At 33.6% G+C, this 20,354-nt stretch overlaps 1 protein-coding gene and 1 pseudogene across 3 annotated transcripts in view; one reads left to right on the top strand and one right to left on the bottom strand.

Annotated features, from left to right (window-relative positions):
• The first annotated feature begins 6,642 nt into the window (after window positions 1-6,642).
• Window positions 6,643-13,411, top strand: LOC114294269 (autophagy-related protein 18f). Of its 2 annotated transcripts, none has more exons than XM_028238388.2 (8): window positions 6,643-7,777; window positions 9,652-10,104; window positions 10,185-10,616; window positions 11,047-11,283; window positions 11,387-12,217; window positions 12,323-12,489; window positions 12,651-13,019; window positions 13,125-13,411. In XM_028238388.2, exons 1-7 carry the CDS (start codon window positions 7,571-7,573, stop codon window positions 13,015-13,017), a joined length of 2,694 nt encoding a protein of 897 aa, XP_028094189.2. In that variant the 5' UTR covers window positions 6,643-7,570; the 3' UTR covers window positions 13,018-13,019; window positions 13,125-13,411. The 2 variants fall into 2 exon arrangements, with proteins under 2 accessions (XP_028094189.2, XP_028094188.2); XM_028238387.2 differs by having other exon boundaries at window positions 12,320-12,489.
• A 1,679-nt stretch (window positions 13,412-15,090) lies between these two features.
• Window positions 15,091-20,354, bottom strand: part of LOC114294262 (disease resistance protein At4g27190-like) — a 41,475-nt pseudogene continuing 36,211 nt past the window's right edge. Inside the window, exons 7-10 of the transcript XR_014339236.1 lie at window positions 18,688-18,704; window positions 17,830-18,024; window positions 16,100-17,323; window positions 15,091-15,872 (exon numbers count right to left, since the gene is read on the bottom strand). The product of XR_014339236.1 is annotated as a disease resistance protein At4g27190-like (transcript). The remainder of the gene's footprint in view (window positions 15,873-16,099; window positions 17,324-17,829; window positions 18,025-18,687; window positions 18,705-20,354) is intronic.

The raw sequence follows: 20,354 nt of genomic DNA, 5'->3' as shown, positions 1-20,354 counted from the left end.
TTTCACTTTAAATAATATTTTTTATAATTTTTTTATTTAAAATATTTTATTTATTTATTTTTTTAAAAAAATCTCAAAACCCAAGGGGGCATGTAACCCCCCACGGCCTTATGTGCCTTTGCCACTGTTCACAACTATCCACTCACCAGTTCCAGCCAACATCCAGTGTCCTCAAGAGACTCTCTGATAAATTTTGGTGAGTCTCTAAATACTCTTCTACAACTTTTAGTCACTCTCTTGTGACTTTCAATCAACATTCTGTAAATTTTAATGACCTTTAACAACACTCTGAACTCTCAATTAGTGATTTTAATCATCTTTCAACGACACTCGAGACAATCCTTTGTCTCATGCTACCATTTCCGACAACTTACTAAATATATATATTTTTCCTTTTGTTTTCATTTATATTTAAATATTTATTTATTCCATATATATTTTATTTTTTATATTGAAAATATTATCATTTAAATTATTGATCCGACAACCAAGATATCTAAGCCGTCATCTATGTAACAGAAAATAGTTAGTTATTATATATATGGGTTTGATTGAAATTAAATTTTGCGTACAAAGCATGCAAAAGCTCCATGAACAAGAGGATTTAAAAATGAATGAATAAATAAATAAAAGAATTTAGAGAATATCCAGGTCCAAGTATGATGGGAGCACACGAACTAACGTGGTTGCTGTTGCGTTCCTTTTATGTGTCTGTGTGTGTTTGGTGATGCATTCATATGATTGCCCAAGTGTAGGTATGAGTTTGCTCTATATTAGGAAGTGAGACCATGCCCAAAAAAGCATTTTGATTATGACATACAACTCTTAACTAATTTTATGAATGAGGAGGTAATTCTTTAGAATTTGCACATATATATATGTATTTTAGAAGATTGAGCAAGTTAGGTGTGCAATTACAATTGTTAATATAGAGATCGTAGATGGGTGAGAATGAAGAGAGAGAGATTATGTATTAAAATTTATAAAATAAAAAAGTAAGTATAGTTTTTCTTTTTTCTTTTTTAGACAGGGAAAATAAAATATAGTTTAACCCTATTAGATGTGATTTGAAAAGGATAAAATAGTTTATTAAAATGATAAATTAGTACTGAAATAATCTTTGGCATAATTTGATAAAGAGTAATACTATACAAATAAAAAATTTATATATAATTTTTATACATAATAATGTGGCTCATTATGAATCTTTCACTTGAAACAAAACACCATTGAAGATTGATTTATTTACAATAACGTCATTGTCACATAATTCCTGTCAAATTTTTTGTATGAATTTTATATTTATTTAGAATTTTCCTTTGATAAAGCAACATATGCCTTATTGTAAGATAGGCCAAAGTTGAAATACAATTAATTGGACTAGTTCTATTGGCCAATCATGTATACTTCTGTCCGGGAGGTTAATGGATGAGCAAAGACTGATACTTCTCCTCTGTTATGAGCATTTTTGTTGTATTGTTCATTTTTTTTTCTTACTATGAGACTCTTTCTTATGTTGGTTAATTGTTGGGTTTTCTTTAATCATTAGATCATGATTATTCATATGTAATTATTTTCATATTGTAAATAATCTCTTACCATTTGACCCATAAAAAAAGAGTCAAAATACAATTTCATAAAGAAAATCAAGCATGTGAAATAACACCTGTTTTTTTTTAATACTAAAATAGTTGAATTGTTCTAATAATATGACTAATTCTACAAGTAATTCCAATTTGACACATTAGTTAAAGTAGAAAAGATCTTTAATTCAAAGAAGTTAGCATGTTTGTTTGTTGAAATCCTGATTAATGTTATTTAAGGCAATAACCATCCACTATTTGGATGCAAGGTATTGAACCACAATCAGTATGAGGGAAATGGAAGTTAGATCAATCATATATTGGTGAATGTATTCAATGACATGTACTTTTATTTCTCTAAGTACATGGATTTTGTATTCTTAATCTTGACAAGTAATGGATTTCAAATTGATTGATAAATGCAATTAGAAGGAAATTCAAGCAGCAAAAACCAATAAAATGTTCAATTAATATAATATTTAAAAGATAAATTACATTAAACTCTACTGAGATTTGAAAAAAATATAATAAGTAAAATTCTTGTTATATTAAAAAATTCTTGTTTAATAATATAACTCAATCAAATAAATATTTCTTTCAGTTTATTTATTTATTTTTACGGACTAATTCAAAATTGAAGTATGATTTAAATTTAGAAAAATTAAAAAAATCAAATATAATATTAAAAATTCCAAAAACAAGTTGGAAGTAGTTAGAGTTGGTTTGACAATGACATTCTTAGGGCCTGTTTGGTAACCATTTCATCTTCAGTTTATATTTACAAAAATTTTAAAAACTGTCATAAAAACTTGTTTGATAATTTTTTTGGTTTATAAATGGTTGTCTCAGTTTATAAATTTGAGGAAAAAATGTAAATTCAAAAAATGAGTTTACGTTTTCAGTTTTCAAATTTTTTTTCAATTAATTTTTTTTTTCAAATAATTTATTTTCAATTATTTTTTTTTCAAATTTTTTTTTCAATTAATTTTTTTTTCAATTATTTTTTTTCAAATATTTTTTTCCCAATTAAATTTTTTTCAATTACTTTTTTAATTAATTTTTTAAATTTTTTTTCAATTAATTTTATTTTCAATTATTTTTTTTAATTAATTTTTTTTTCAAATATTTTTTTCCCAATTAATTTTTTTTCAATTATTTTTTTAATTGATTTTTTTCATTTTTTTCCCAATTAAATTTTTTTCAACTATTTTTTAATTAATTTTTTTCAATTATAATGTGTATGACCCCATTGTCATAAATAATAAAAATAAATATAAATATTTTAGGCTTGAACCAACATATTTTTTAGTTTATATTTTTAAATTTTTTTAAACATTTTGTTCAAACCAAACGTATTTATAATTTATATTTTTCTAAAAATAAACAAAAATTAATTTATAAATTTTTTATAAATATAAATAAAAAATATAAACCTTATTAAATGCTACCTTAGTAATTTTTTTTGTTATTTAAAACAGATAGTGAATTTGTTTAATATAAAATTTAACTTTTGAACTACTAGACCTATAAAAAATAAAAATAAAAATACTAACTAAAGGAACAAAATTCAGAAAATATCGCGAGACATTGAAATCACGGGGTTTAAGAACGGAAATATGCTTGGGTCCGAAGCAAAAATCGAACGTTCTCATCGGATTCCCATAGAGCCCATGGACGGTTTTCCAATGCAACATGGAACACCACAGTGCCCTAGTCCCACACCCATTCCCAGAAGTCAAGAAATACCACCGAATTGTGAAAAATTATTGGTTAATGGTAGGATACACGTGATCATACTATACATCAATCACAATTTATTATATTCTTTCAAATTTTTTAATCATCAAATATAAATTTGTAAACTTTATTCTTTTTACTAATTTCAATACTATTAAGATATAACATGTCAGTGTCTCAATACCAAGAAATAACTTCTTTCAAACTGTTCGTTCTCTACATAACTAATGTCATAAATTTTTGTTTGGTTGTAAATTTCATAATTAATTTTAAAATGATAATAATAATTTGACAAAAATAAATTAATTAGTACTTTGTAGGGGTGGGCGCGGGTCGGTTACGGCCACGAAACCTCCAATCCGCTATCCGTCCGCCAGATTGGCGGATTGGAGAAAATCAATCCGCATCCGTCCGCCAATCCGGCGGATGTGGATTGGGCGGATTGGCAGTTTGGCGGATGGATGCGAATCGGTTTGGCGGTTTAAAATTTTATAAATTTTCAACATAATTCAACTTGTGCACTTTCTCAAAAAAAAAAAAAAAACAAAAAAAAAGAAAGAAAATATTACAGTCAATGACTTAAAAAAGTATTACAATCACTGTATGCCTTATCTAAAGAAAAAAGTTTAAAACTTTAGAATATCACGATCACTGAATGCATCATCCACATATTATAATCACAGCATGATTCATCTACATAAAGTATTACAATCTGTGGTTCTTAAAATATAATAACAATTCAAACTACCAAAACCATGAACAGAACAGTAGTAGAGATTGTATGTCTCTGTATTGTTACATCTACATATGTTTTTGAAAACAAAAACCAACAAGCATATATCATATTTTCTATTTATTATTTTTAGATTTAGATTTAAAAACCAAAAAATATAGATAAATAATACGTTTATTTTTTTCAATTCAAAAAATATATTCAAGTTGAAAACTTTTTTTCAACAGAATATTTAAATTCTTTTTCAATTGAAAACACAAACATAATATTTAAACAAATTGAAAACACAAAATCTTATAAATTACTAGGGGTGCTCGTGGTTTGGCGGTTTGGCGGTTCGGTTGCGGCCAAATAAATCTCAAATCCGCCATCCGTCCGCCAAATTGGCGGATTGGAGAAAATCAATCCGCAACCGTCCGCTCGTCATCACGCATCCATCCAAAATGCGGCGGATCGGTTCGGTTCGGTCGGTTTTGGCAGATCGGTATATCCGCTGCTCACCCCTAGTACTTTGTCATATAAAAATAAATTAATAATAATTTTTATCATATAAAAATGATAAATGATTTTCATTTATTACTTTGTTCACTAAATTAGTATTTATTTATCTTTTAATTTAAAAAATAGATTTTAAAAACCAAATAGAGATTAATCTTATAAAATATAATTTGGAAAATTAGGATTAAGTTGAAATTAAACATTTTATGAATAAATTAATTCAATAGAGAATAGTTTCGAGAGAAAAAATGTAGGCTAACATTACTCTTGGTATTTTTTTTTTATAACTAAGAGTGAAATTTTTTAACATAACAAGTTAACACAAAATGAACAAAACACAGTCGAAAAATAACATGACATGATGCTGTAACATAAAAAAATAAAATAGGTAAAGTTATTGTAAAGTAATAATGATATAAATTTAAAATGATATGACATGATCCTTAACACCTGATTAGGGACTCATAAATTTTGATAAAATTCAGGGCCTATATGACCATCTTTGTAGTCTTACATAAGAGCAGATCCTATTTTAGATTTAGGATTTTCAAAGGTAAGAAGAAGAAAAGAAGAAACCTACATGGTGGTATGGAGTGGATGACTTTTAGATATAGATTTTTAGACGGGGAAGAAAAAAAATTAAAGTGATGAGGTGGTTCATAGTAAAGAACAGAAGGTCTGAGTGATGTAGAAGGTGAAGAATAGAGGAGGGATTGCAATGGCTCTTACCCAAGGGGAGGGGAAGTAGTGGTGAAGGGAATGACACTAAAGCTAAGTTTGGTATTTTTAAAAAGGGTAATGCTAGGGACACCAAATTTTCTACCAAATAAATGACCAAATGTCTCACATGAGTGTGGGGTCCGTAATTTTGTGGACCCCACACCCATGTGAGACATTTGGTCATTTATTTGGTAGAAAATTTGGGACCTCTAGCATTTTCCTTTTAAAAAAATTTAAAAAGTCAAAAAGTCACTATCCTATTTAAGTTACATCATCTTATTTAAGTCACATCATCTCTCTATCATATCATTTCAAACCCAATCCATACCCAACCTATATTTTATAAAAAGTCAAAAAGTGCACTTATTTAGAACACCCCAAACAATCCCTAAGAAGGGAGTGGAGTGGTGCCACCGATACAAGTACAATTGGCTGTGGTGAAGAGAGGATGGTTTCATTTTCATAGTTAATTTTTGGGAGCAGCTTGCATTCAGTTTTTAATCGGATTAGACGGTGTTATTTGATCTGTAAGAGTCCATCATGGGTTTTGTTTTGATAATTCGAACTGTTCAATGTGTATAACTCGTCGAATACTATATGATTGCAAAAAATTAGGTTGATCAGATATCGATAATTATGTGATCAAATCAGTTTGTATAAAAAAATGAACGGTGAATAATTAACGGTTGACAAAAAAACTGAAAAGATGAGATAACTATCGATATCCGATAAACCTGATTTTTTATAGGCATATAGTACTCGACAAGTTTTACATATTAAATGGTTCGGATTATAAAAAAAAAAGACCCATGGTGGGCCCCGACGAGCTAAAAAATACTGTCAAGTCCAATTAGGGACAGAAAGCAAACTGCTCCCTTAATTTTTTGTTTTTTTAGAATAAAAAATTATTTTTACAAAAAAAAAAACATGTGAAAATGATGATTTTTTTTAACACCAAATTAATTTGTATTTTTTTGAACTTTACTGTTCTAGAAAACTAAACCAAACGGATGAAAAAGATGTGTAATAGAATTTTCAATCTTTAATATTTTCTTCCATTAAATTTAAATTTGATTAAACAGTGATAAAAAAAATTATTTCCAATATTTTTATCAACTATTTATTAAATCAACAAATGATTATTTATTTTGATCAATTTGAAAATTTATCAAATATTTTATTAAATTTGAAAAAGATTTTGTAAAAAATTTAATAAAAAAATTGAAGTAATATCAAAGTTAATTTTTTATTCAAACATAAAATCAAATTAAATTGAAAAAAATAATAAAAATTTGGAAATATATACTTTTAAAAAATAAAATAAAATCATTGCGTAAATGGAAGGCACCACCTAGTAACTCTATTCAAATCATCATCAACACAGATCAACACTCGCTGGCTCCGACGAAAACCGCGTTTCATTATTTATTTACCGTCTTAACCGTGATGACGGAGATACAGAGAAATACAGAGAGGGAGAGAGGTGAAAACAATTTGACGACACAAGACGTGACGGAAGGTTTTCTCTGTGCAACTTGGACTAACGTATTCCCAAAACAGACAACACAACCGCAAACCAAACAGCGAACAGAGAAACAAAAAAGAAAGAAACACAAACGTAAACGGAGACTCCTTTCCTTTATCTCCCCCCCTCTTCATTATCCCTTCTCTCAATCGATCCCTTTCTCTCTCTATATCTACACCTCCCCCAATATATATATATATACCCCGGTTCGCCGGCGAACATTACATCGGTTTTCCGACCGAAACCCTAACACCATTTCAATTGTAAATCTTTAAATTATTTTTTAAATTAAAAAAAAATTCTTTTCTTGTGAAAAAATATTTTTTTGTATTTTAGGTTTGATTTTGGTTTGGTTTTGTTTGATTTGGTAGATAGTACACGGAAAAGAAGGTTTGAAATTTGTTGTTTCTGGACGTGTATTCACTTGTTTGTTATTGTAAGGGAACAAATTTTTTTTAAAAAAAAATAAAATTTGGAGATAGAACACGACGGGGAATTGAAGCGTTTTTGTTCTGATTCGGAGTTTCAGTTCGTGCGTTTTGGGGGTTTGCGAAGTTTTTTGATTTTTTTTTCTAGGTGTTGGGTGGAGATGGAGACACCTGTGAACTGAGGCTTGTGAATTTTCTAGGGCTTTTTCTTGTTCTTCTTTGTGGGGAGGGCATATAAAGGGACACAGTTTATGGTTATGATCGGTGTTAGAGAGAGTTTGGAGAATCAGAGGGTTTTGATTTCTGGGTTCTCTGTGTTGTTGTTTGGGTTCTGCTGTCGTTGCGGATGAGGAATGATGGCAAGAAACCGCAGGGACTTGTGCCGCGGCCTGGACGGACCAACGGGCTTATCCCGACTTCGTTTCGTGCTCTCTCCAGTTACTTGAGGATCGTCTCGTCCGGTGCTTCCACTGTTGCTTCCACTGTGAAGTCGGCAGCATCGGCTGCTTCGGCCATTGTGGACAGGGATAATAATGATGCCAGCCACGATCAGGTCCGAGTTTAAATTGATTTCATATCTATTATCAATACAGTGATGTATATGGCAACTTTATTTTTAGATAATGATTGAAATGAAACTAGTGTAATTTTCTCCTGAAATGATGATCCTATGCAATTATTGTTTCATGGGTTGAATCTTGAATAAGTATGTGGCCATTAGTTTCTGCTTTCAATTCTTTAATCATCTTAATTAGTTGTAAAGATTATATACCTATTAAATTATGGTAAAATTCTGTTATTGATCTGGTACCGCTAGAAAAATAGAGTAAGAATATTATAGGTTAGCAACCTAGATTATGAGGATATGAACCTGGATTATTACATGGTGGATATGTAATACAATACATGGAAGTTGTTAAGAATGGTAAGACATTGCATAGGAGTTCCATAACTGAAAACTAGAGAGCCAAGAAATAATCTATGGCATTTGATTATTGTTATATAACCTAGTACAATAGATTAAGAAAAGTGAAGATCGAAATTATGCAAAATGATCGTTTCTGGATGAAATTGCTGTGCATGCAAGTTTTGTTTGTTTTTGTTGGGCAACCTTCATTCAGTCCAATTGTTTGTCAAGAAGGTTAAGTCTTAATACTTCAGGGTTTTTGCAGGATGATTGACCAATTGATGATTTTCTTCTTACAATTGCAAGAGCACTTACACGTGCTTTGTTAAATATTGGTCAATTTTGTTGTATTATTCTGTTTGTTCGAGTTATTTGAGGATCTAATTTATGATATTTCTAAGTGCACTTTTCATGTGTTTATATAAACAGTCCACTGGACTTCGAGATGCATGCATTTGAGTTGACTTGTTGAGACTTTATTAGATTTTGAAGTGGACTTACCTTGTTTTTCTTGATAAGAGGACAAATATGAAGATACCTGCGGTTTAGTTGAGTTGTCGAGATATATTTATTAGGTTTGCACGTGGTTTTACCACCTGCTTGATTTGATAATTGGACAAAATTTCAATACACAAGCACTTTGATTGTGCTATCGAGATAAATGCAGAACTTTTGCACGTGGAGATACTATGTGTTTGTTCTGATAATCCGACAAGTTTTCTGCTGGTTGACTCACTGGAGATTCATCATATTTGTTAGTGGACTTTGCCACGTATATGTTTCAATAATCAGACAATTTTAGAGGTGTGTCATTTGTTGCTAGTGAGCTGTTTGGTTCTTGTAATTGGACACCTTTGACTCTTCTACCGTTGGTTTTTTAATCTTTTATTTATTATTATGTTTTTGGATGTCACATGAAGTGGGTGATTTTAGTTTGTTCTGTTGACACTGTATTGTTTTGTTAAGTTTATTGTTTTTTTCTTTTGGCCACAAGGTCTCAACCTTTCAAGTGACTTTCTTTGCATAGTTCTCAACTCATTAGTTCTCATACAAAGCATATGACCATAAGGCTTGTATACAACTTTCTTTTAAATTTACCCTTTAAAATCTATATATGAAAGCAAAAGAGGATTCACAAATAAATTCTTACACCAAAAATGAATAATTAAGCAATAAAGACATTTTGCGATTTCGTATTCCACTGTGGTGTTGAATGGACTGTTAATGGCGATGCACAGAGAAGTTATAGGTATGGGTATGCTTTACATTTGGAATAGATGATCTATCCCAAGGGTTCTTCACCTTGTACTTTCACGTCTACATTGAGTATACATCATCTCTGTGCATGTCCACATGCATGGGCAACAATATTTATGAGTGGTTTATTATAGTTAAAGTGCAAGCAGTCTTTCTCTCTTTGAGAATTAATTCTTCTGAGGTTCATTTTCACTATAAATTCATGTATTTGAGATCTAGGAGGGGAGATGACTTATTTGGTTCTTCATTTTTACAAATAAAAGGTGCTCTGGGCTGGGTTTGACAAGTTAGAATGCAAGGGGGGCATCACCAGGCAAGTTCTCTTGCTGGGCTATCGGTCTGGTTTTCAAGTTTGGGATGTTGAAGAAGCAGATAACGTGCGTGACCTTGTTTCCAGACATGATGGTCCAGTTTCATTTATGCAAATGTTACCTAAACCAATAGCATCAAAGATAATTGGCGACAAATTTGTAGATAGTCGCCCACTACTGGCTGTTCGCACAGATGTCCTTTCTGGAGTTCGGGATACAATAGCAACTCCATATAATGGGAGCACCTCAAATTGCCATGATCCACTGAATGGTGGTCTTATGCCAACTGTTGTTTCGTTTTATTCCTTGAGATCTCAATCTTATGTACATGAGCTTAAGTTCAGATCAGTTGTTTATTCAGTGAGGTGCAGCGCCCGAGTTGTTGCCGTCTTACAAGCAGCTCAGGTACATTCAATCATATACTTTTCAAGCATTCATATCTTCTCTCATATCAGAGCATGAAAGTGGAGTTTTGTGTGCTACAGATACACTGTTTTGATGCTGCTACGTTAGAGAGGGAGTATACTCTCCTTACAAATCCAATAGTTACTGGGTGTTCTGGATATGGAGGTATAGGCTATGGACCTCTTGCAGTGGGACCCAGATGGTTGGCTTACAGTGGAAGTCCAGTTGCAGTTTCAAATGCTGGGCGTGTCTGTCCACAACATCTTACCCCGTCTGCAAGTTTTTCTGGTTCTTCTTCAAATGGGAGCCTCGTTGCACACTATGCAAAAGAGTCAAGCAAGCAACTTGCTGCTGGGATTGTGACCCTAGGGGACATGGGATATAAGAAGCTGTCAAGATACTATTCTGAGCTCTTACCTGATAGCAACAATTCTGCCCAATCAGGGAGTCCTGGCCTTAAAATCAATGGGACTGTCAATGGCCATTTTCCAGATGCAGAAAATGTTGGAATGGTATATATTCTTTTTCTCAAGTTTGTTTCCACTTGTGTTGTGGTTGTAACCATTTTTAGCTGCTCTCTCTCTCTCTCTCTCTCTCTCTCTCTCACACACACACACACACACACACACGATAATGTCTTATCATGAATGCGGCTTTTCTAGCCTTGCTTCAGTCAAAACACAGTTCTGCTTTATAGAAATTTTGAGTGTTACATTTATTTGTTTCTGCCCTTATTTGAATTGGCGTCTTAGGATGAATATTTATCTCAATTATTGATCAGCACCTGATTTTCTCTGAGTTGTGCTGTTTTGGCTTTCTTGTGATGAAGTTACCTGTGAAGGGAACTGATTCTAACTTGATCCATTTGTCTCAATACATGTATCATTGTGGGAATTTACATTTTAAAGTCTTTTTGTTCTTACTATAACCTTCATTTTTCAGGTCATTGTCAGAGATATTGTCAGTAAAGCTGTTATCACCCAATTTAGGGCACATAAAAGTCCCATTTCATCGTTATGTTTTGATCCTAGTGGGATGCTTTTGGTGACGGCTTCAGTTCAGGGCCATAACATAAATGTATTCCGAATAATGCCTGGACTATCGGGAAATTCATCTGGATCAGATTTTGGTGCATCTTATGTACATCTTTATAGGCTACAACGTGGTTTTACAAATGCAGTAAGGCATTATATTTGTTTCATCTTTTGGCTTTAATGTGGAATTTCTAGCAAATATAAATTTTCTAATCTTTATTATTATTATTATTATTATTATTTTCTAGGTTATACAGGACATCTGTTTCAGTTATGACAGCCACTGGATTATGATAAGTTCCTCAAGAGGGACAAGCCATCTGTTTGCTGTATCTCCTTCAGGGGGTTTAGTTAATTTTCAGTCTTTTGATGCTTGTTTTACGGATAAAAATTGTGGATCAGGTGTTATGACTAAGCCTGCTGTACATTGGCCACCAAATTCAAGTTCACAGATGTTTAATCAACAGAACCTTTGTGCATCTGGTCCTCCTGTTACCCTTTCTGTTGTTAGCAGAATAAGGAGTGGAAACAATGGTTGGAGAAGCACCGTAACTGGTGCTGCGGCCGCTGCAACAGGGAGGATGAATTCACTTTCTGGGGCTATCGCTTCTGCTTTTCACAATTGCAAGGGCAATGATTTGCGTGCAGGTGCAAGCTCCTTGAAGGCAAAGTACCATCTCCTGGTTTTCTCTCCTTCTGGCTGTATGATACAATATGCGTTGCGGGCATCTTCTGGGCTTGATTCTGCCGCAGTTGTGTCTGGATTAGTTTCGTCTTATGACTCGGCTCCTGAAAGTGACGCAAGATTATTAGTTGAAGCAATCCAAAAGTGGAATATTTGTCAGAAACAGAGTCGAAGAGACAGAGAAGATAATACTGACATCTATGGTGAAAATGGATATTCAGACAGTAGTAAAATATTTCCTGAAGTAATAAAAAGGGAAAATAGTGGCTACCTTGAGGCTAGGGGTTCAGTTGGGAAAGTAAATATCAGTCCTGAGGACAGACATCATCTATTTATTTCTGAAGCTGAATTGCAGATGCATCAACCGCGGGTCGCATTGTGGGCAAAACCTGAGGTATTCTTCATGATGTGCAGAGAAGACTTCAATTTGTATTTGTTTTGCAAAATATGCATGTTTATTGGTGTGACAAGTGTGAATTAGTTCTTGTATTTTTAGCAGATATACTTCCAGTCTATGATAATGGATGACATCAAAATAGATGTGGATGATGCATCTGGAGGGGAAATTGAGATTGAGAGGATTCCTACTCGCATGATTGAAGCAAGGTCAAAAGATTTAGTTCCAGTTTTTGACTATCTTCAAACTCCCAAATTCCAGCAGGCGAGGTGTGCTGAGTTTCTTTTATTCCTTTTTATTCAGTAATTTCATTTTGTTTATTTTACCTGTGTTTTCGCTTTGTTGTTACTGTTTTTTGCACTTTTGTTGTTTAGTATGCCATTCTACGTGTTTCTGAAATAACATATTCCTTTTCCTTCTTTCTTTCTAGGACTCCTGCTTCAACTAGCAATACTAATAATGGGCGTCTGCTGCGTCAGACATCTGGGATGTCTGAAAATGGCAGGCTTTCGTGCAGGAGCAGCTCCGGCTCTCTCGACTCATATACTGATGGTGGTGTTACAGTCACTGAATTTCACAGAGCCATTGAAGAAACTAGGTGGGGAGGTTCGCATATGCCCACAGAAACAACCAAGGGCTTTGTAAATAATGACAGCCCAAAATCAAACACTCAGTTTGGGATTGTAAATAATAGAGAGAGCTCAATGATGGAGGCCCAAACTAAGTTTGTAAATAACAACATAGGCGGCCGAAAAATGGGGAATCAATTCAAAGATGAAGACGATGAGTTTGATTAGAGGTAAACTTCTACATTTCATGGCTTATACTGTTTGTAGGATCTAAGTTATTTGGTTTCTGGTCTTTTTCGATTGTTATGAGTTAATTGTATTTTAATATTTCACAGGTGCGCAGCTACTACTCTTTTGTTATCCCAGAAGGTTGCTTTAACAGTGTTAAAATTGTGGGTGCAAGTGTAGAGGAGTGAGTGAGTGAGGTGAAGTATGCTTGACCACAATGCAGAATTGTGGATAGTATGTTGTTCGGGTATGATCTTCTTCTGTTGACTCAGTAAATAACAGACACAATATATATAATGTTCCAATAATCAGCTGTAATATGTAAATAATAGCGTCACCTTCCAACTCTTTATTGCCGTTATTCTATTAATTTGAATTTTATTTGTTACTACTATCTTTGTGCACTTTAATTGGGAGGTGTTAAAAATTTCAATAGTTTCATATTTGGGTGCATTCTTTGTCAAGTTGCGTGGTCCATGTGGATTTAAGCACAAATTTAATGGTTGTATGTTTTTGTATTTATTTTTCTTTTGTGGGAACTTATATATAGTATTAAAAGGAGACAATTTCCAACAGAAAAAAAAAAAAATGTAAAAAGAGAAAGGAGATGATTTATTAATGCTTTCAACTCAGAGTTTTGGACAAGCAATGAATTAGAAAATAGGAAAGAAAAATTATTGGAAAGAGTTTTAGGTCAGGTTACTGTAGTATATCTGAAGTGGATTTGACCTTTTTTTTTTATTATATCCTTTTGTCATTCTTTTTACTATTTCAAGAATGAATATTTAGATTAAGGTATGTGGTTTTGATGTTTGTGTATGGCACGTTATAGCATTGCTTTTAACCAGTTAAAATAGTTGTAAATTAGAGTTTGGACCATGACGGATGATTAATTGGTAGATTCATTTAAGAGTGGTCCTTATTGTCTGGGGAATTTTTAGAGAAAAGTTAGAGATCATGAAAATGATCATGAAAGATTTATGATCCTTTGATTACCTTGATTAGTGTGTGGTGCTTTATTCTAAGTGTAATCCAAGGGTCACAAAATTTTTATGATTATTTTCATGAAATGTTTTTCATGATACCTAGCATTGTTGAAATTTTTACTCCTATTTTTAGTGAAAACTACCCTAATTTTTTATTTTAACTATGTTAGTTTTTCCAAAATGTTTTTGTTTTTCTTAGGGAAGTAAAATGAAATTCTTTTGAGCAGCTGTAAAATTTCTCGAATTAAGCGCTGGTGACATTTAAAGAAGTGAAGGACCACAAAAGGAAACAAACAATCACAAATCAAAAGATCATGTCATGCACAACCAGAGTTTTGAATTGCCTAGGGACTGAGTTTGGTCTATTCAATTATTCCTGTAACTTCCAATTCCAACACTTTTATCTTTTCTCATATCCTTCATAGGCTTTGCAATGAATCCTTCAACCTGTTGCTTAAGGAGGTTCTGTGCCTAGTGTTGCCAGTGGTGAAATAGAATACAGTTTTAACGGGCGTATTAGGATTTAGGATCTCAAAAATCCAGAGGAACTTCATGTTCCATTTTCCAAACAAAGCAAGTTTGCCTCCGTTTGGGAAGTGAGTTGGCTTTTTGGTTTTTTGACTATTTTAGCCTGGGCTATTTTAGCCTGGTTTGGGAAGGACTTTTTGACTTTTTTGACTTTTTTTGTGAGAGAGGATTGTAATGATTATGGGTTGGATTTGATGTTTTGTTTTTTGTGGCTAAAATAGCCTATTTTGTTTTTTGTGGCTATTTTAGCCAAAAAAACCTGACTTTTTTCTTCCCAAACGGAGCCAAAGAAATGAAAGCATCACAAGCACATGGTCACAATGCCCAATCACAAAAGCAACCAAAACTATCATATATAAAATAACATAAAATAAAAATAAGAGTAAGAGATAAGTAATCAAACAACTGAACAATCACACAAACACAAGAGCCCCAAGTCATAGACAAATACAATTGTCCGACCTGGGGAAATTCTACACAAGGGCAACTACAATATTCACTCAAAGTATTTACCTAAAATTCAATGTGTTACAAGAACTTGCAGAAAAGTAAACTAGAGAAAGTTAAACCTGCACTGAGCTTCAAAAGTGTGGTCTTTTGAGTAGACAAATGCCCAGCTCCATTCTATTTATTCTTGGCTTGCTAGTTACTACCAAGCAGCACAACAAATCTTGAAAGCCTGCACCATCTTCAGCGCTAACAGGGAATGAAATACTGCTGTAGACTTGATTCAGTATCTTCGTCATCCCACTCCAAATGGTTCCACCATTGCAATTTACCTGTTATTTCTTTTATGGTATTCGCATTTTGGATATTGAATGGCAACTTCTTGATTAGATTGCAATTGATCACTTCAAGTTTCTCTAGATGATGCCATGACTGGTGTTTCCCGCACAGGGTTGTTAATTTAGGAAGGTTTTCCAATTTCATTATCCGTAGGTTTGGAGCAAAGCAATTTGGAACCAATGTCTGGCTGGAAGTAGCATGCTCAACAAGCTCCTCTAACAACTTCTCAGATGACTGGCTTGAACTAGCATTCTCAAAGAGCTCCACAAATGCCTCACAAGAGCCAACTGCAACGAATTCTAGATTTTCTAAAGTCAGAACAAAACAAGTAGAAGAGAAAAGATATTTTAAGCGGTTGCAATTGAACACTTTTATTATTCTGAGTCTAGAAAACCTCAGATGGAGATGGTGAACTAGTTCTGAAACGGACTCTAAAATCTCACGACTAAGAGTAAGTTCCTCAAGATTCGGTAATAGGTCAATTTCAGGACCAATTACTCTTGCTGGTTGAAATTTTAGGTCACAATCTGCAATAGTTAGTGATTTCAAACCCCACTAAAATGATACTTTTCAGGCAAGTTCTTAGGCATCTTTTCCAAATTTGAATCTTTCACCAACCACTTCATCCGTTTCTCATATTGAGTAGCCCGACCAGACCACTTCGCTTCTGCTGCTTTTGCATTAGTTGGACCAATGAGACTATGGAATCTTTTTAATCTTTCTATCCAAGAAACATCGTTGAATGCAAGGTTATAGCAATTCAAGTTAATGAATAGAGATCATTCAAGGCATCGTAGCTCATCAAATGGCGTCCGTCCACTTCCTACATCTCCCATTGTATCCCAAGTGTAGAAACTATTTGTCATGTCTATAATTTCTAAATTTGATAACTGGGATATAATTCCATTAGGAATAAATGTCAAGCGAGTTACTGATAGATCTAACAACCTGAGATTGGTTAAATTTTCAATTCCTTCTGGTAATAACTCGAGATCAGTGAAAGAGCAATCAAGCACTTCCAACAAACGAAGATTTCCAACCGGGGGTAATTTCTTGAGTACCAACATCTTCGTAGTATAAGAGCCCGAAGTTTACTCAGCTGGAGAAGGGAAAGAGGTAGTGTACGGATGCGAGTTTCACTAAGATTCAAGACATTAAGTGCTTGAAAGCCAAGGAGGAATCCTTCTGGAACTGTCTGGAGAGGAAAATTATGTTGCAGAAGTAAACTTGATACCATTGGAAATTGTATTGTGGAGTCAGGCAGTGCTCTTATGTTGTTGCGCATGAAAGAAACTCGCTTGAAGGATTCTGACAATGTACCCTCTGAAATTTGATTCAAACCAGTTTCAGACTGAACTAGAGACCGATTATTACATCCATCCTTTGAGGAGGATGCAATCCATAGGGCAACATCATGAACTACGTCATGCATCTTCACTGTATCCATATTAGCACCTTTTTCCAATAGGCAAGAATCCTTGAGATTTTCAACCAAAGCAATTCCTCTATTCAGTGAATCCTCGTAGTTTTGTACTTCACCTACCAAACCTTCCGCAATCCAGCATTGCACAAGTTCATTTACTTCAATTGAACAATCCTCTGGATATAACGAGCAATACAAGAAACAAGATTTGATATCCATACATTGGAAAAATAAGGAATCATAACTCCACTTGAGGGGTCTGTACACCTTATTCTCAATTCCTTTGATGCGAGGTACCGACCTTTGCAAAGCATACAAAGCATCCTTCCACAAAGCAGCCTTAGTTGTCTTCCCCCTCATGGAAGCCCCAACAGCGATGATGGCTAGGGGCAATCCACTACATTCTCTGCTAACTTCCCTTGCAATCGGTTGGATACACGGTAGACTGGCTACCATCCCGACATTTTGAGTAAACAGTTGCCAAGATTCTTCCTCGTTTAGAACATCCACTTTAACATCTAGATCCGTCTTCATTTGTCGGCACACATCCAAAGACCGAGTGGTCAATATTATCTTGTTTCCACTACAGGAAATATGAGTTTTGACGACGTTCATTTAATGGCGTTTTATTAAACGCCGTATTTTATAATATTCGACGGCGTTTTTTAAACGTCACTTTTTTAAAATATTAAAACGGTACCGTTTCAATAACAGAAGGCGTCTTAAAGCGCCTTCAAATGTCGTCTCTCTTTCTCCCTTAAATGGGCGAGCCTCTGGAGCCCTAATCTCTCACTCACTCATTTTGTAGCCCTAATCTTTTACTCACTCACTCTCTCGTTCGCTCTCTCTCTCAACCCTCTCAATGGAACGATTCATCTCAATGGATCAATTCATCTCAGAATGATACAATCTCGGTGATTCATCTTGGCTATTTCGATTTTGATTTCGAAGTTCATCTTATTTGGAATCCTCACGGCTTCAAATCTCGCCTCTCTCAACCCTCTCTAAGCCCTTATCATTCTCACAGATTCATCTTTGAGATTCAGAGCTATTTCGATTTTGAATCTCCACCGCCAGCACCGTCTGCACCAGCTCGATTTCTCTGATTTCGATTTCATCTGAATCTCTGATTTCGATTTCGATTTCGAAGCTCCACCGCCACCACCATCTGCACCAGCGAGGTATCGATTTCTCTGTCTCTCACAAGCTCTTCCTTCGTCTCTCTCGATTTGGTTATTGAAATTGAAATTGTAACCAAGAACTATGAAATTGAAATTGATCGATCTGTGATTCCAGTTAAAAGAAAAAATCGATACGTGACTCAAGATTATAATTTTTATTTATTTATTTATTTTTTCAATTGTTGTTTCTTCTTTTGTTTTCTTTCTCGTTTCTTTTTTGGGGGTTGGTGTTTTGATATTTTTGTGGATTTTGTTCTTTAGGGTTTTCAATCGCTGTGAGAAGATAAGCGTCATAATTTTGAATAAAGAGGTACCCTCTCTCTCTCTCTCTCTCTCTCTCTCTTCCATGATCATCAGTGTTTTGTATGTATTTTGTTTGTGCATGTGAAATTTGTGTATATGTCAAGGATTGGATACATTTTTTTCTGTTGTATGTTTGATTTAGTGAACATTCAATATTTGAAGCATGTAATTTTGGTCAAAGATTGGCTATTCCTTTTCTTTTTTATCTTTTTTTTTCCTTTTCTTGGTGTTCTTGAATTGTCTCAAAGAGAGTCATTTGCAGATTTAATGGCTTAAATTGATGCCCCTTCCACCTTCGAAGTTTTTTTTTGGAATGGCCTTCCATTTTTGAAGTTGATCAAACATCCATATTACAATTCAAAGGATTCTGAAGAGTGAAGAGTAATGATGTGGAGATGATCTTTGTTTATGAAATGAGTCAATTAACTCATATAAGGCCACTATAGGACATCAATAATCAAACCTATTTGGATATTTGTCCTGTTTTAAGTTATTTGGGCAATGACTTTATGTTACAGGACAATCTTTTGTTTGTATGTTGTAATGGCTAGTGCAATTTGATGCATCAAATTCCATTTTCTTATTTAAACGTTTTTTTAAAGGAGCTTGTGTTGTGATCCCATCATCCCACATCAAAACACAGAGGCCTTGTGAATATAGGTCTGTTTGGACACCCCCCCTTGCAAGCCGATTTTCGTGGGTAAGTTCTACCCATAGGGTTTGTATCACTTTGTCCAAGGTGTCAACACATCTTTACATCTCTCGTACATATGAGAGAGGGAGAGAGAGAGGGGATGAGGAGGAGGAGGAGTTGATTTGTGTCTGAACACATCCTTTTCTGATCTGTTATGTTGAAAAAGTTGAAAGATCTCTGAATATACACTTATCCATTTACAATCCCATATACACTTTCCTTTTCCAGATTTTCTTTAGCTTGAGGTACAGATCTCCAATCTCTTCACTTTCTCTACCTTCAAATCTTGTGTGTAATATTTGGATTTATTTGTGTATTACATGTTTGTTTATATGCCAAGCTCAAGTTGAAGTTCTCTCTTTATTGTTCTTTGTTAGATTTCTATTTTTTGCCCCCTTTTTTTTCCTAGGTTTTGGAGTGAGAAATTTTGGGCAAGTTTTTGTTTTTGTTTTTTTTCCTTGATTTCTGAGCTGGGTTATATTTATTTTTATTTTTATTTTTATTTTTTGGGTAAAAATTTTATTTTTAAAAAAATTTCGTTTTGTGGTTCTTGCAGATCTCTATAGAAGCTAAGGAGCTTTGATCAGCTCTGTCTTATTCATCACTCTATTTTTTCAGGGCAGGTTAGTTTTGTTTTGTTTTTTTTTTTTTTGATGCATAAGATAGGTTTGCTTGCATACATATATACATATATTCCATACATATTGTTTGCTAAAACATGCTAATAGAGTCAATTCATTTTCAGACTAGCACAATACATTGCATGATTAAAAAGGAGTGCCAAAGAAAATAATTATTTCTGAAGGGAAAATAGTACTAAAGTAAATGAACTATGTAAGAAGCAGACCCACATTTTGAAGTTTCAATGGCCACATGTTGAACTCTCATACTACGAAATTAGTACTATTTAATTCAAGTCTACTGTCTGTGGTTCAAATTACCTCAAAGTTTAGTGTCTCCTGTTCTCTTTATATCCATGTGTGACAATAATTCAAGACATATAATAAATATTTAATTAACAAAACCATATTTGATGTCTTGAACTGTTACAGGTTTGTACTCTTTCAAGCCCACTCATATGTGCTCTCTACTTTAGTCAAGCAGTATGAGTTTTAATTGTTGAAACTAAGCTCTTCACTGTTAACATGTTATAATGAAAAGATAAGTGATTTCTAAAATGGGTTTAGGCGGTGTTTTTTTAACGGCGTTTTTTTAAACGCCACGTTTATTAATATTTAACGACGTTTTATAAATACGTTGCATATTCCTGTTCTCTTTATATCCATGTGTTATTTCCAGGCCTCGCTGAATTGCTCTCTTTGTTGAGCCCTATCCCTTTGCGTGAGTATCTAATTCTAATTTTGGATTAGTTTATACGAGAATCTTTGTGTATCTATTGTTTTGTTAATCCAAAGTTGAATCTATGGTATGGATTA

Source organism: Camellia sinensis, chromosome 8 (genome assembly GCF_055761805.1).
Source record: "Camellia sinensis isolate YWXY chromosome 8, ASM5576180v1, whole genome shotgun sequence".
Taxonomy (NCBI): domain Eukaryota; kingdom Viridiplantae; phylum Streptophyta; class Magnoliopsida; order Ericales; family Theaceae; genus Camellia; species Camellia sinensis.
The sequence above is the reverse complement of the archived record's forward strand: the minus strand, read 5'-3'. Positions and strand labels throughout refer to the sequence as shown.

Excerpts from the sequence above, each read along its gene's own strand:
- LOC114294269 (XM_028238387.2), top strand. The coding sequence starts at position 7,571 with ATGAGGAATGATGGCAAGAAACCGCAGGGACTTGTGCCGCGGCCTGGA. Across the intron at positions 10,617-11,046 it reads ATGCAGAAAATGTTGGAATG|GTCATTGTCAGAGATATTGT; the intron begins GTATATATTCTT and ends TTCATTTTTCAG. Across the intron at positions 12,218-12,319 it reads CATTGTGGGCAAAACCTGAG|CAGATATACTTCCAGTCTAT; the intron begins GTATTCTTCATG and ends TTGTATTTTTAG.